We start from the raw sequence: 13,817 nt of genomic DNA on the forward strand, positions 1-13,817 counted from the left end.
AGCAGCGCGTCGAAGGGTCCGTGACACTTAACCCCTAATTGCTCCCTATGAGCAGGCTGGCACCTTGCATCGGTGTGTGAATATGTGGAACAAAAAATGTTAAAGTGCTTTGGATAAAAGCTGCTATATAATTCTTTTTCACCATTTACAGTGGAAGAATAATAATTACTTAAAGGTGGGGATACAGTACATGCCTGCAACATGTAAACAACAACATTCATTCAGGGGAGCTCCAGTAGCTCACCGCGTACCTCGAACGCTATTTCGGCGTCGGGGACAACCGTGCGCGTCACGGATCTGGGGTAGCGAGTTCGACTCCCGGACAAGCTGTACTTTCTCAGAGTGTCTTTCCCCCCATCTGTACCCCCATTCAACCTGTTTCTGTCGGTCATACTTGACCAGAAAAATGCGATAAACGCAAAAAGAACCAGCTGACTGGTCAAAGTAAAAAAAAAAAAAACAACAACATTCATTTGGGACCCCACAAACTATTTTTAAATGATAAATCCATTTCAATCAATATACTTTTTTCGGGGGGAAAGCAATATGTTTATCCCGTTTATCAGTGGATGTTTTTTTTTTTTTTTTTTTTTATGATTACTCTACATAAAGGTTTTATCTATAGCACTTTGAATAGAAGTAATGTATACTATCTGTAAGGATGTTTCGTTGTGGGTACCAGGAAGGGTACAGCTGCTGTGTGTGGCGTCTAAAAGGGGCATCTACTATACCACTGTACAGAAATGAAGTATTCCCTTTTGACGGTTACCAGACTGGTTTAGAGGCAGCCATGTTGGAAGAAACAACTACACAAACATTCTAAGCGAAAGCCTCTATTGTAAATGGCAAATGGTTATTTTATCCAAAAGCGCTTTTGCAATTTGTTCCTCATATTGTACCCATTCACTCACACATTCACTCACACCGATGGCGGAGGCGACCATATGCAAGGTGCCAACCTGCACATCGGGAGCAGTTGCTCAAGGACACTTCTAAGGATACGCTGCCCGGGAGGAGCGGGAATCGAACCGGGAACCTCTGGATTACCAGACTGCTCCACCTTCTGAGCCACCGTCGCCCCCCCTGTCGTATTGGCTACTCCTCCATCCACACCCATGTTTTCCCGAAGCCTGTTTTTGGGATTCGAACTTCATCAGGGTTTTTCGAACGGGCGTTCGAACCTTTGTTTTTAATTAAAAAATGTAAATAAAATTAAAAGTTACATAATTTTTTTTATAAATTAAAAAATAATAATAATATTTAAACTAAATCCTCAATTTGAATAAAGTGATTAATCTGATTAAATGAGTCTTTTTTCTTTTATTAAATCAACTTTCCAGCCTCAGACCCAGCCCAGGGAGAAGCCCCAGCCAACTAAATCAACTTTCTTTAATGAATATAACTCATCAGTTTCTTTTAATACTATAATATTAGTGGAGCTTAATATTTATCTGCAACTGTGAAGAAAAACCCCATTGGTTTAAACAGAATTAATAGAAAAAAAAAAAATTAAAATAAAAAAAGAATTCGAATGTTGATTTAGAATTTGAATGCCAACGTAACGAACAAACGTTCGAACGTTTGGGCTCAGCCCTACTGCAGGCTGAGGGAGAGTATAGGGACATCTGACCTGCTGCAGGCTGAGGGAGGTGTGGGAGGGAGAGTAGGGACCGCCCAGGTCGTTGCGGAGCAGGTTGTCGCTGTGCATCTTGGTCTTGAGACAGGTGATGTAGCGGTTACAGAAGTCCTTACAGAGCTCGTTGACCTTCTCCAGCTCCAGCAGGTGGATCCGTAACACCTGAATGGCCTTCACCATCTATAGGGAACAGGCAAGGAGGAGGAGGAGGAGGAGGAGGAGGAGGAGGAGGAGGAGGAGAGAAGAAGAAGAAGAAGAAGAAGAAGAAGAAGAAGAAGAAGAAGAAGAAGAAGAAGAAGAAGAAGAAGAAGAAGAAGAAGAAGAAGAAGAAGAAGAAGAAGAAGAAGAAGAAGAAGAAGAAGAAGAAGAAGAAGAAGAAGAAGAAGAAGAAGAAGAAGAAGAAGTCTTTATTTGCAGCAACACACATGTAAGATGGGCGGCACACAGGAACACATGTACACAGGAACACACATGCCTTGGGTTGCCGATAAGGGTGTAACGGTACGTGTATTCGTCCCGCCAATATACGGTACGGCCGTCACGGTGCGGTACGTGCGGCCATACAAAGAACACGCCTCACAGCGCAAACACACCAGTCACACATGCAGGCACTCGCGAGGTCCGTGCGAGAACAGCGCGCGTGGCCGGGGCACACCGAGTCCGACTTCAGTTCAGAGCGGGCGAAAGTGCACGGAGGAGAAAGGCACATTTACATTGGAACAGCTGCAGGGTCATTACAATTTTTACAGTTTTCTTTCGTTTTCTTGTTCGCCCAATAATGTCAACCAAATGAAACCAATGGAAAGAAACGCCCACCAACAAACACACCAACATTCTCCCCCGCCGGACTCGAGTAGGGTAAATCTGCAGGGCCGCAGCCCCATACATTGCCGGACTCACAGGCACAGCTGATCAAATAAAAAAAAATAAACCTACTTTTCCTATAGAAAATTATTCTATTTAATAATAATAATTATAATAATTATCATAAATATAATATATAAATACATTTTTTTAAATAAAATAAATAATAAATATTATATTAATAATAATAATAATAATACATATATTTTTTTCTGTTGTACCGAACTCGTACCGAACCGTGGCTTCTGTGTACCGTTACACCCCTAGTTGCCGATGAAATGCCTCTCTGCGCTTGACCCATCCCGTCGCAGCCAGAAGCAGACATGGGTTGCGGCGCCACGGGGACGCGACAGCGTTAGCGATCTGTTCTGCATATTTTTCAATGAGGTTTATCTCTTTTTTGCGGGGGGGGGGGGAACCCATGCGAGCATGAGGAGAACATGCAAAGTCCACACAGAAAGGCCTACCTGGCAACCAACCCGGCAACCATATCCTCGAGCAGGAATTGAACCCAGGACCTTCTAGCTGTGAGGCGACCACTGCCTGTGTTCCTTTAACCTATTCCTAACTATTAGGCAGCCACAGCCCTATGTTCCCACAGCCCTATGTTCCCTCAGCCCTATGTTCCCACAGCCCTATGTTCCCACAGTGTTCCCACAGCCCTATGTTCCCACAGTGTTCCCACAGCCCTATGTTCCCACAGCCCTATGTTCCCACAGGCCTATGTTCCCTCAGCCCTATGTTCCCACAGCCATATGTTCCCACAGCTCTATGTTCCCTCAGCCCTATGTTCCCACAGCCATATGTTCCCACAGCCCTATGTTCCCACAGTGTTCCCACAGCCCTATGTTCCCACAGTGTTCCCACAGCCCTATGTTCCCACAGTGTTCCCACAGCCCTATGTTCCCACAGCCCTATGTTCCCACAGGCCTATGTTCCCTCAGCCCTATGTTCCCACAGCCATATGTTCCCACAGCCCTATGTTCCCACAGTGTTCCCACAGCCCTATGTTCCCACAGCCCTATGTTCCCACAGGCCTATGTTCCCTCAGCCCTATGTTCCCACAGCCATATGTTCCTACAGCCCTATGTTCCCACAGTCCTATGTTCCCACAGCCCTATGTTCCCACAGGCCTATGTTCCTACAGCCCTATGTTCCCACAGTGTTCCCACAGCCCTATGTTCCCACAGCCCTATGTTCCCACAGTGTTCCCACAGCCCTATGTTCCTACAGCCCTATGTTCCCTCAGCCCTATGTTCCCACAGTCCTATGTTCCCACAGCCCTATGTTCCTACAGCCCTATGTTCCCACAGCCCTATGTTCCCTCAGCCCTATGTTCCCACAGCCCTATGTTCCTACAGCCCTATGTTCCCACAGCCCTATGTTCCTACAGCCCTATGTTCCTACAGCCCTATGTTCCCTCAGCCCTATGTTCCCACAGCCCTATGTTCCTACAGCCCTATGTTCCCACAGCCCTATGTTCCTACAGCCCTATGTTCCTACAGCCCTATGTTCCTACAGCCCTATGTTCCCACAGCCTATGTTCCTACAGCCCTATGTTCCTACAGCCCTATGTTCCCACAGCCCTATGTTCCTACAGCCCTATGTTCCTACAGCCCTATGTTCCTACAGCCCTATGTTCCTACAGCCCTATGTTCCCACAGCCCTATGTTCCCACAGCCCTATGTTCCCACAGCCCTATGTTCCCTCAGCCCTATGTTCCCTCAGCCCTATGTTCCCACAGCCCTATGTTCCTACAGCCCTATGTTCCCTCAGCCCTATGTTCCCTCAGCCCTATGTTCCCTCAGCCCTATGTTCCCACAGCCCTATGTTCCTACAGCCCTATGTTCCCACAGCCCTATGTTCCCTCAGCCCTATGTCCCCTATGTTCCCTCAGCCCTATGTCCCCTATGTTCCTACAGCCCTATGTCCCCTATGTTCCCTCAGCCCTATGTTCCTACAGCCCTATGTTCCTACAGCCCTATGTTCCCTACAGTATGTCCCTACAGCCCTATGTCCCTACAGCCCTATGTCCCTACAGCCCTATGTTTCTACAGCCCTATGTTTCTACAGCCCTATGTTTCTACAGCCCTATGTTCCTACAGCCCTATGTTCCTACAGCCCTATGTTCCCTCAGCCCTATGTTCCCTATGTTCCCTCAGCCCTATGTTCCCTATGTTCCTACAGCCCTATGTTCCCTCAGCCCTATGTTCCCTATGTTCCTACAGCCCTATGTTCCCTCAGCCCTATGTTCCCTATGTTCCTACAGCCCTATGTTCCCTCAGCCCTATGTTCCCTATGTTCCTACAGCCCTATGTTCCCTCAGCCCTATGTTCCCTATGTTCCTACAGCCCTATGTTCCCTCAGCCCTATGTTCCCTATGTTCCTACAGCCCTATGTTCCCTCAGCCCTATGTTCCCTATGTTCCTACAGCCCTATGTTCCCTCAGCCCTATGTTCCCTATGTTCCTACAGCCCTATGTTCCCTCAGCCCTATGTTCCCTATGTTCCTACAGCCCTATGTTCCCTCAGCCCTATGTTCCCTATGTTCCTACAGCCCTATGTTCCCTCAGCCCTATGTTCCCTATGTTCCTACAGCCCTATGTTCCCTCAGCCCTATGTTCCCTATGTTCCTACAGCCCTATGTTCCCTCAGCCCTATGTTCCCTATGTTCCTACAGCCCTATGTTCCCTCAGCCCTATGTTCCCTATGTTCCTACAGCCCTATGTTCCCTCAGCCCTATGTTCCCTATGTTCCTAGAGCCGGAACAGGTTGTCTAGTTCTAGGTAGACTGACAAGGTCTTGGTTGAACCCAGGACCTGCTAGCTGTGAGGCGACAGTGTTAACCACCACCTGTGTTCCTTTAACCTATCCTAACTATTAGGCGCCGTAGGCCGCCACAGTCCGGTATCCGTACTGCTAGGGTCTGTAGTGGTTAACACTGTCTGTCGCCTCACAGCTAGAAGGTCCTGGGTTTAACCCCTCGCAGTACGGACACCGGACTGTGGCTGCCTGATACAAATTCAGACAAAAGTTCAAAGTTTGGCCTGATGATGGTGAAAGAGGAAAGGTCATGGGGTCACCAAATGCACCGTGTCAGTAGAAAACATAGTCCTCTGTCAGTGTGCCAAGTATCATTAAAATAATAATAATATTAATAAACCATCTGTCTTTGGCCCCAGATCATGAAAAATGCGATTACAGTACGTTTTGATAACGAGCCTAAGCGTTGCTTGCATTCTAAAAGCTCTCAAAATAAACACAAAATTGCTCGACCCATATAAATCAATCAATACAACATTTCCTTCACTTGGGCTTCTAGACGTATCTGCCCCGTCGACAAGCGGTCGTTCAGATGCCACGTGCAGCACACGGTATTATACACTCCTCAAGGTCAGGGATGAAGGTCGCTGGGAATGGGTGAAAGTGCTTTGCCAAGGAGGAGATAAATCAGCTAATTAAAGCGACTCCTTTAATCAGGGAGACGGTATAACTCTGGTGCCCGCCTCAGCCGGCCTGGCCCGACGTGACGTTACCGTCTCGTGGAAGAGTTAGTGCCCGCCGGGAGGGAGGGCGGGCTACCCGCGACCACGGCCTCATAAACCACACAGATGCAGGGTTAATTGACTGTTGAGCGACGTGTCAGCCTGCCACCCCAGTAATGGCAGGAGCACTTTTTATCTGCGCCCTCTCTCTCGCGCGCGCACTCTTTATATCAGTTCTGATCTTCTGGGAGAACCTGATCAGTTCGGGAGCATGTCTATGTTCCCACAACCCTATGTTCCCACAGCTCTATGTTAACTGAGCCCTATGTTCCCACAGCCCTATGTTCCCACAGCCCTATGTTCCCTCAGCCCTATGTTCCTACAGCCCTATGTTCCCACAGCTCTATGTTAACTGAGCCCTATGTTCCCACAGCCCTATGTTCCCACAGCCCTATGTTCCCACAGTCCTATGTTCCCACAGCCCTATGTTCCCACAGCCCTATGTTCCCACAGCCCTATGTTCCCACAGCCCTATGTTCCCACAGTCCTATGTTCCCACAGCCCTATGTTCCCACAGTCCTATGTTCCCACAGCCCTATGTTCCCACAGCCCTATGTTCCCACAGTCCTATGTTCCCACAGCCCTATGTTCCCACAGTCCTATGTTCCCACAGCCCTATGTTCCCACAGCCCTATGTTCCCACAGCCCTATGTTCCCACAGCCCTATGTTCCCTATGTTCCCACAGCCCTATGTTCCCACAGCCCTATGTTCTCCCAGCCCTATGTTCCCACAGCCCTATGTTCCCTATGTTCCCACAGCCCTATGTTCCCTATGTTCCCACAGCCCTATGTTCCCACAGCCCTATGTTCCCACAGCCCTATGTTCCCACAGCCAGAACAGGTTGTCTAGTTGTGGATAGACTCACCAGGTTGTCTAGTTGTGGATAGACTCACCAGGTTGTCTAGTTGTGGATAGACTCACCAGGTTGTCTAGTGGTGGATAGACTCACCAGGTTGTCTAGTGGTGGATAGACTCACCAGGTTGTCTAGTTGTGGATAGACTCACCAGTTTGTCTAGTTGTGGATAGACTCACCAGGTTGTCTAGTTGTGGATAGACTCACCAGGTTGTCTAGTGGTCGATAGACTCACCAGGTTGTGTCTAGTTGTGGATAGACTCACCAGGTTGTCTAGTGGTGGATAGACTCACCAGGTTGTCCAGTTGTGGATAGACTCACCAGGTTGTGTCTAGTGGTGGATAGACTCACCAGGTTGTCTAGTGGTGGATAGACTCACCAGGTTGTGTCTAGTTGTGGATAGACTCACCAGGTTGTCTAGCCGTGGATAGACTCACCAGGTTGTCTAGTGGTGGATAGACTCACCAGGTTGTCCAGTTGTGGATAGACTCACCAGGTTGTCTAGTGGTCGATAGACTCACCAGGTTGTCCAGTTGTGGATAGACTCACCAGGTTGTCTAGTTGTGGATAGACTCACCAGGTTGTCTAGTGGTGGATAGACTCACCAGGTTGTCTAGTCGTGGGTAGACTCACCAGGTTGTCTAGTCGTGGGTAGACTCACCAGGTTGTCCAGTTCTGGATCCTCGCTGAAGAAGGGTTTGTGGTCCTGCTCCTGCTGGTGCACAAAGTTCTCGATGTCCACGTCGAAGCTGGCAGAGGTGATGCATTCTGAGCCCTGGGTCGCCTGCTCACACTTCTCAAACAGCAACGCTAGCAGGGGGAACAGGGGGTGTCTGGAGAGAGAGAGAGAGAGAGAGAGAGAGAGAGAGAGAGAGAGAGATAGACAAGGAGGTAAGAAGGAAAGGAGAGATTTAGATTTGTTACAGGCGGATGGTAACTAAATACATTTAGTGGTACTTGTGCTTTAATTGAGTTATTTCCTTTTTAGGTGCATTTGTACTTTACTCCACAAATGTTCCCCGAGGGGGATTAATAAAGGTTCAACTTGACTTCACTTCACGTACAGTTATCTGGACCCTGTAGTTATTAGTTACTTTGAGGAAAAGGATTTTCCTAATAAGTTGATGAAAATGATACACTTTCAAAGTTCAAGCTTGCTTTAAAAGGGACGTAGAAATAATCAGAGCCAATGGTACCATCAACCATTTACATTTAATTTAATTTCAAACCTTTATTTAAACTCATTTACAGTCATGTCGAGTGTACATACAGAAATAAGAAAAAGGAAAAAGGCATATAAAAACAAACAGCATATACAATCTTAATAACAACAACAACAACAACAACAACAACAACAACAACAACAACAACAACAACAACAACAACAACAACAACAACAACAACAACAAAATTAGGCAAAAAGCAAGGATAACAAATCAATGAAAACACATACAACTTGATTTACAAAGGTTGGAGATCAAGGTTTTAAACTCTGCAACAGAGGGGAGAATCTCAAGCTTTAAGGACTGTTGAACTTCATTCCATGAGCTACAGGGTCATCATAGACAAATGCAGATTTACCCCGTTTAGAGCAAACTCGAGGGGACCTTAAGGACCAGCCAGTCACTAGAACGGGTTCCATAGCTTCCAAAATTTCATTCCAATAATAATGAGGTACAGTAGCTTACCAATAAGGGCCATAGAAATTAAGAATATACGAGTGTTTGTTGTGCCTCTCCATCAGAGAGGGCCAACCAACCTTCTCATAAAGGACACAGTGTTGAGTGTCGTATCTATCATTAGTGATGAATCTGAGGGCAGAGTGATTATACAGAGCCCAGGGATTTAAGGGTGGAGGCCGCAGCATGCCTATAAATTACATCACCATAGTCCAGGACTGATAAGAAACACATCAAGAATCTCCTCTCCAATTAGTGGTTTTATTTTTTATACATAAAAGGTAGAATCTGTAACATCTAGGCCCTACGGTATATATATATATATATATATATATATATATATATATATATATATATATATATATATATATATATATATATATATATATATATATATATATATATATATATATATATATATATATATATATATGGGGGTATGGTATATATATATATATATTATAGCCATACAGTAACAACACATCAGACAAAAAAATATTTAAACAACGTGCACTACCTAGCAGGGTTCTTTTGCCTATAGAGGTCATTGTTTGACAGCATTACAGATTCTACTGTTAAGTACATTTAATGTCAAATACTTTAACATTATGAATAAAGGACATTTACCTTTACCAGAGTACTATTTTACCAGGCAATTTCTTATTTTAATTAAATTTAGTAAAGTAAAGGAATGGTGTGTAGCCTAGCCATAATTTCTGATGATGATACATGGTTAACATAACCTATATTTTTAGGACAATAGATTCAATAATAATTTTTTTATAAAATGTTTAGGGGTAGGTGAAGTGTGAGGTGTATGTGCGTGTGTGCGTGTGCGTGTGTGTGTGTGCGTGTGTGTGTGTGATGGCCCTCAAAATGCCCCTGCCTGTGAAGGGACTTGTATGTAAAAATGAAGCAAAAGGAAGTGGATGGTTTGGTACTGTACACTGGTAACGGCCCCCAGAGACGACCTCTCATACAGTACCTCCCTGCACTCTGCAGGGCCGTGTTGCCGTGGTAACCCAGAACCTTAGAAGGGCCGTTCAAGGGGGGGGGATCCCCCTTCTTGGATGTCGGTGATAGTAGTAGTGTTGCTATATGGATGATCGATTGGGTGGAGAATAAAACAGCCGAATTGATTGATTGAAAATTGTATTAACAGATTGCAGAATGGTGGGGGTACAATACACCGTACGGCTCAATACACACAATTGTTAAGAAGGGGATGCAGACCAGAGAAAGACGCTTGTCTTGTTTACACCAGGGTCCCCCATTTTCAATTCATCCTAAAATAGTTGGTATGTATGGTGTATGTAGGACTCCAGTGTTAGATGTCCGTATTATAGTATGTAGGACTCAGGTGTCAGAGGTCTGGTGTATTATTGTCCAGGGCCTCTGTGTTAGAGGTCTGGTGTATTATAGTACAGGGCCTCAGTGTTAGAGGTCTGGTGTATTATTGTACAGGGCCTCTGTGTTAGAGGTCTGGTGTATTATTGTACAGGGCCCCGGTGTTAGAGGTCTGGTGTATTATTGTACAGGGCCTCTGTGTTAGAGGTCTGGTGTATTATTGTACAGGGCCCCGGTGTTAGAGGTCTGGTGTATTATTGTACAGGGCCCCGGTGTTAGAGGTCTGGTGTATTATAGTACAGGGCCCCAGTGTTAGAGGTCTGGTGTATTATAGTACAGGGCCCCAGTGTTAGAGGTCTGGTGTATTATAGTACAGGGCCTCAGGTGTTAGAGGTCTGGTGTATTATTGTACAGGGCCCCGGTGTTAGAGGTCTGGTGTATTATTGTACAGGGCCCCGGTGTTAGAGGTCTGGTGTATTATTGTACAGGGCCCCGGTGTTAGAGGTCTGGTGTATTATTGTACAGGGCCCCGGTGTTAGAGGTCTGGTGTATTATAGTACAGGGCCCCAGTGTTAGAGGTCTGGTGTATTATAGTACAGGGCCTCAGGTGTTAGAGGTCTGGTGTATTATAGTACAGGGCCCCGGTGTTAGAGGTCTGGTGTATTATTGTACAGGGCCCCAGTGTTAGAGGTCTGGTGTATTATAGTACAGGGCCTCAGGTGTTAGAGGTCTGGTGTATTATAGTACAGGGCCCCGGTGTTAGAGGTCTGGTGTATTATTGTACAGGGCCCCAGTGTTAGAGGTCTGGTGTATTATAGTACAGGGCCTCAGGTGTTAGAGGTCTGGTGTATTATTGTACAGGGCCTCAGGTGTTAGAGGTCTGGTGTATTATTGTACAGGGCCTCAGGTGTTAGAGCAATTGGTTTTGATAGCTTATCAGTGAGCTGGATGCAATCCTACCTGGAGGGGAGAGAACAGATGGTAGAGGTAAACGGTACTCTATCCCCCCCCCCCCTCACAGTGAGCTGTGGTGTTCCACAAGGAAGCATACTAGGACCGCTACTCTTCCTAATTTATGCAAATGACATGTCATCAGCCTGTGACTGCAACTTGTTCCTGTTTGCGGACGACTCAGCCCTGCTGGTCTCTGACAAGAACAAATTGCAGGTTGAAAAAACCCTCAGCACGGAACTAGGCAAAATCTGCATATGGCTCGCTGATAACAAACTATCATTACACATGGGCAAAACAGAGTCCATTCTCTTCGGTTCAAATAACAAACTCAGCAAGACCGACGGATTCTCAGTTACAGTGGGTGACAATATTGTCACAAGGAAAGACGAAATTACCTACCTGGGTTCCATCCTAGAGGCAAATCTTTCCTGTGACAAAATGGCATCCAATGTAATAAAAAAAAGTCAACCAACGAACTAGATTCTTGTACCGGATCTCCTCTCTGGTAAACAAGAATACCCTGAAGACTCTGGCAGGAGCACTCATTCAAGGGTACTATGACTATGCGTGCACCTCATGGTACCAAAGCACCTCAAAGGCGCTTAAAACAAAATTACAAACATCACAAAACAAACTGGTCAGACTACTACTTGACCTGAACCCCAGAACCCACCTCACCCCTGCCCACTTTGCCAACCTAGGATGGCTTAGAGTAGACGACAGAGTACAGCAACTTGCAATGGGCCTGGTCTACAAGATACACTATACGACCGGGGTGCCCATGTACATGTCAAAATACTTCCCAAAGGTCAGTGAATACCACAACCACTACACCAGAGGAAGCTCAACAAATCATGTTAAACCCAGATTCGGCTCAAACAAGGGACTAAACACGTTTTGCAATTATGCCACAACAATGTGGAACGCCCTACCCAAAGCTGTAAAGGAATGTGAATCCCTGCCCACATTCAAAACCGCTCTTAAAGAGCACCTACGGGAGGCTGCAATTCGAAACTGGCCACCGTAAATGCCCAAAACCCCCACCACCTCCTAATAGACAGTCTCCTCACCACCGCATGTATATATTCCCTCCCCGCCGTATGTATATTTCCCTCCCACCCACCCACCCCCTCCTAATGTACAGTCCCCTCCCCATCATATGTATATACTCTGTCAGGATCTAGGGGTAACAGTACTGTATATTTGAATACCGTTATGTCACAAATGTATCAGTACTAAATACCTATATGTCCCTATGCCATAAATGTCATGTATGTTGTGTATGTCATAAATGTCTATATGAATTGAAAATGGGGGACCCTGATGGAAACAAGACAAACGTCTTTCTCAGGTCTGCATCCCCTTAACAATTGTATGTATTGAGCCGTACTGTATTGTACCCTTTCTGCAATCTGTTAAATAAAGTTTTCATTCATTCATTCATTCAGAGGTCTGGTGTATTATAGTACAGGGCCCCGGTGTCAGAGGTCTGGTGTATTATAGTACAGGGCCCCTGTGTTAGAGGTCTGGTGTATTATAGTACAGGGCCCCAGTGTTAGAGGTCTGGTGTATTATAGTACAGGGCCCCGGTGTTAGAGGTCTGGTGTATTATAGTACAGGGCCCCTGTGTTAGAGGTCTGGTGTATTATAGTACAGGGCCTCAGTGTTAGAGGTCTGGTGTATTATAGTACAGGGCCCCTGTGTTAGAGGTCTGGTGTATTATAGTACAGGGCCCCAGTGTTAGAGGTCTGGTGTATTATAGTACAGGGCCCCAGTGTTAGAGGTCTGGTGTATTATAGTACAGGGCCTCGGTGTTAGAGGTCTGGTGTATTATAGTACAGGGCCCCGGTGTTAGAGGTCTGGTGTATTATAGTACAGGGCCTCCGTGTCAGAGGTCTGGTGTATTATTGTACAGGGCCCCAGTGTTAGAGGTCTGGTGTATTATAGTACAGGGCCTCAGGTGTCAGAGGTCTGGTGTATTATAGTACAGGGCCTCAGGTGTTAGAGGTCTGGTGTATTATAGTACAGGGCCTCAGGTGTTAGTGGTCTGGTGTATTATAGTACAGGGCCCCGGTGTCAGAGGTCTGGTGTATTATTGTACAGGGCCCCAGTGTTAGAGGTCTGGTGTATTATAGTACAGGGCCTCAGGTGTCAGAGGTCTGGTGTATTATAGTACAGGGCCCCGGTGTTAGAGGTCTGGTGTATTATAGTACAGGGCCTCAGGTGTTAGAGGTCTGGTGTATTATAGTACAGGGCCCCGGTGTTAGAGGTCTGGTGTATTATAGTACAGGGCCCCAGTGTTAGAGGTCTGGTGTATTATAGTACAGGCCTCCGTGTTAGTGGTCTGGTGTATTATAGTACAGGGCCCCAGTGTTAGAGGTCTGGTGTATTATAGTACAGGGCCTCCGTGTTAGAGGTCTGGTGTATTATAGTACAGGGCCCCAGTGTTAGAGGTCTGGTGTATTATAGTACAGGGCCCCAGTGTTAGAGGTCTGGTGTATTATAGTACAGGGCCCCAGTGTTAGAGGTCTGGTGTATTATAGTACAGGGCCTCGGTGTTAGAGGTCTGGTGTATTATAGTACAGGGCCCCAGTGTTAGAGGTCTGGTGTATTATAGTACAGGGCCCCAGTGTTAGAGGTCTGGTGTATTATAGTACAGGGCCCCGGTGTTAGAGGTCTGGTGTATTATAGTACAGGGCCCCGGTGTTAGAGGTCTGGTGTATTATAGTACAGGGCCCCAGTGTTAGAGGTCTGGTGTATTATAGTACAGGGCCCCAGTGTTAGAGGTCTGGTGTATTATAGTACAGGGCCCCGGTGTTAGAGGTCTGGTGTATTATAGTACAGGGCCCCAGTGTTAGAGGTCTGGTGTATTATAGTACAGGGCCCCAGTGTTAGAGGTCTGGTGTATTATAGTACAGGGCCTCGGTGTTAGAGGTCT

At 46.3% G+C, this 13,817-nt stretch overlaps 1 protein-coding gene across 1 annotated transcript in view; it reads right to left on the reverse strand.

The window, feature by feature from the left end:
• The window catches only part of LOC311248154 (homeobox protein PKNOX2-like), a gene marked incomplete at its 3' end in the record, with an annotated part of 127,020 nt that overhangs the window by 40,220 nt on the left and 72,983 nt on the right, over nt 1–13,817 (reverse strand). The window contains 2 exon segments of the mRNA XM_084339092.1: nt 1,631–1,816; nt 7,561–7,732. Of these exon segments, the coding sequence (XP_084195218.1) occupies nt 1,631–1,816; nt 7,561–7,732 (358 nt within the window).

This window comes from Notolepis coatsorum (genome assembly GCF_963971535.1).
Source record: "Notolepis coatsorum genome assembly, contig: SCAFFOLD_211, whole genome shotgun sequence".
Taxonomy (NCBI): domain Eukaryota; kingdom Metazoa; phylum Chordata; class Actinopteri; order Aulopiformes; family Paralepididae; genus Notolepis; species Notolepis coatsorum.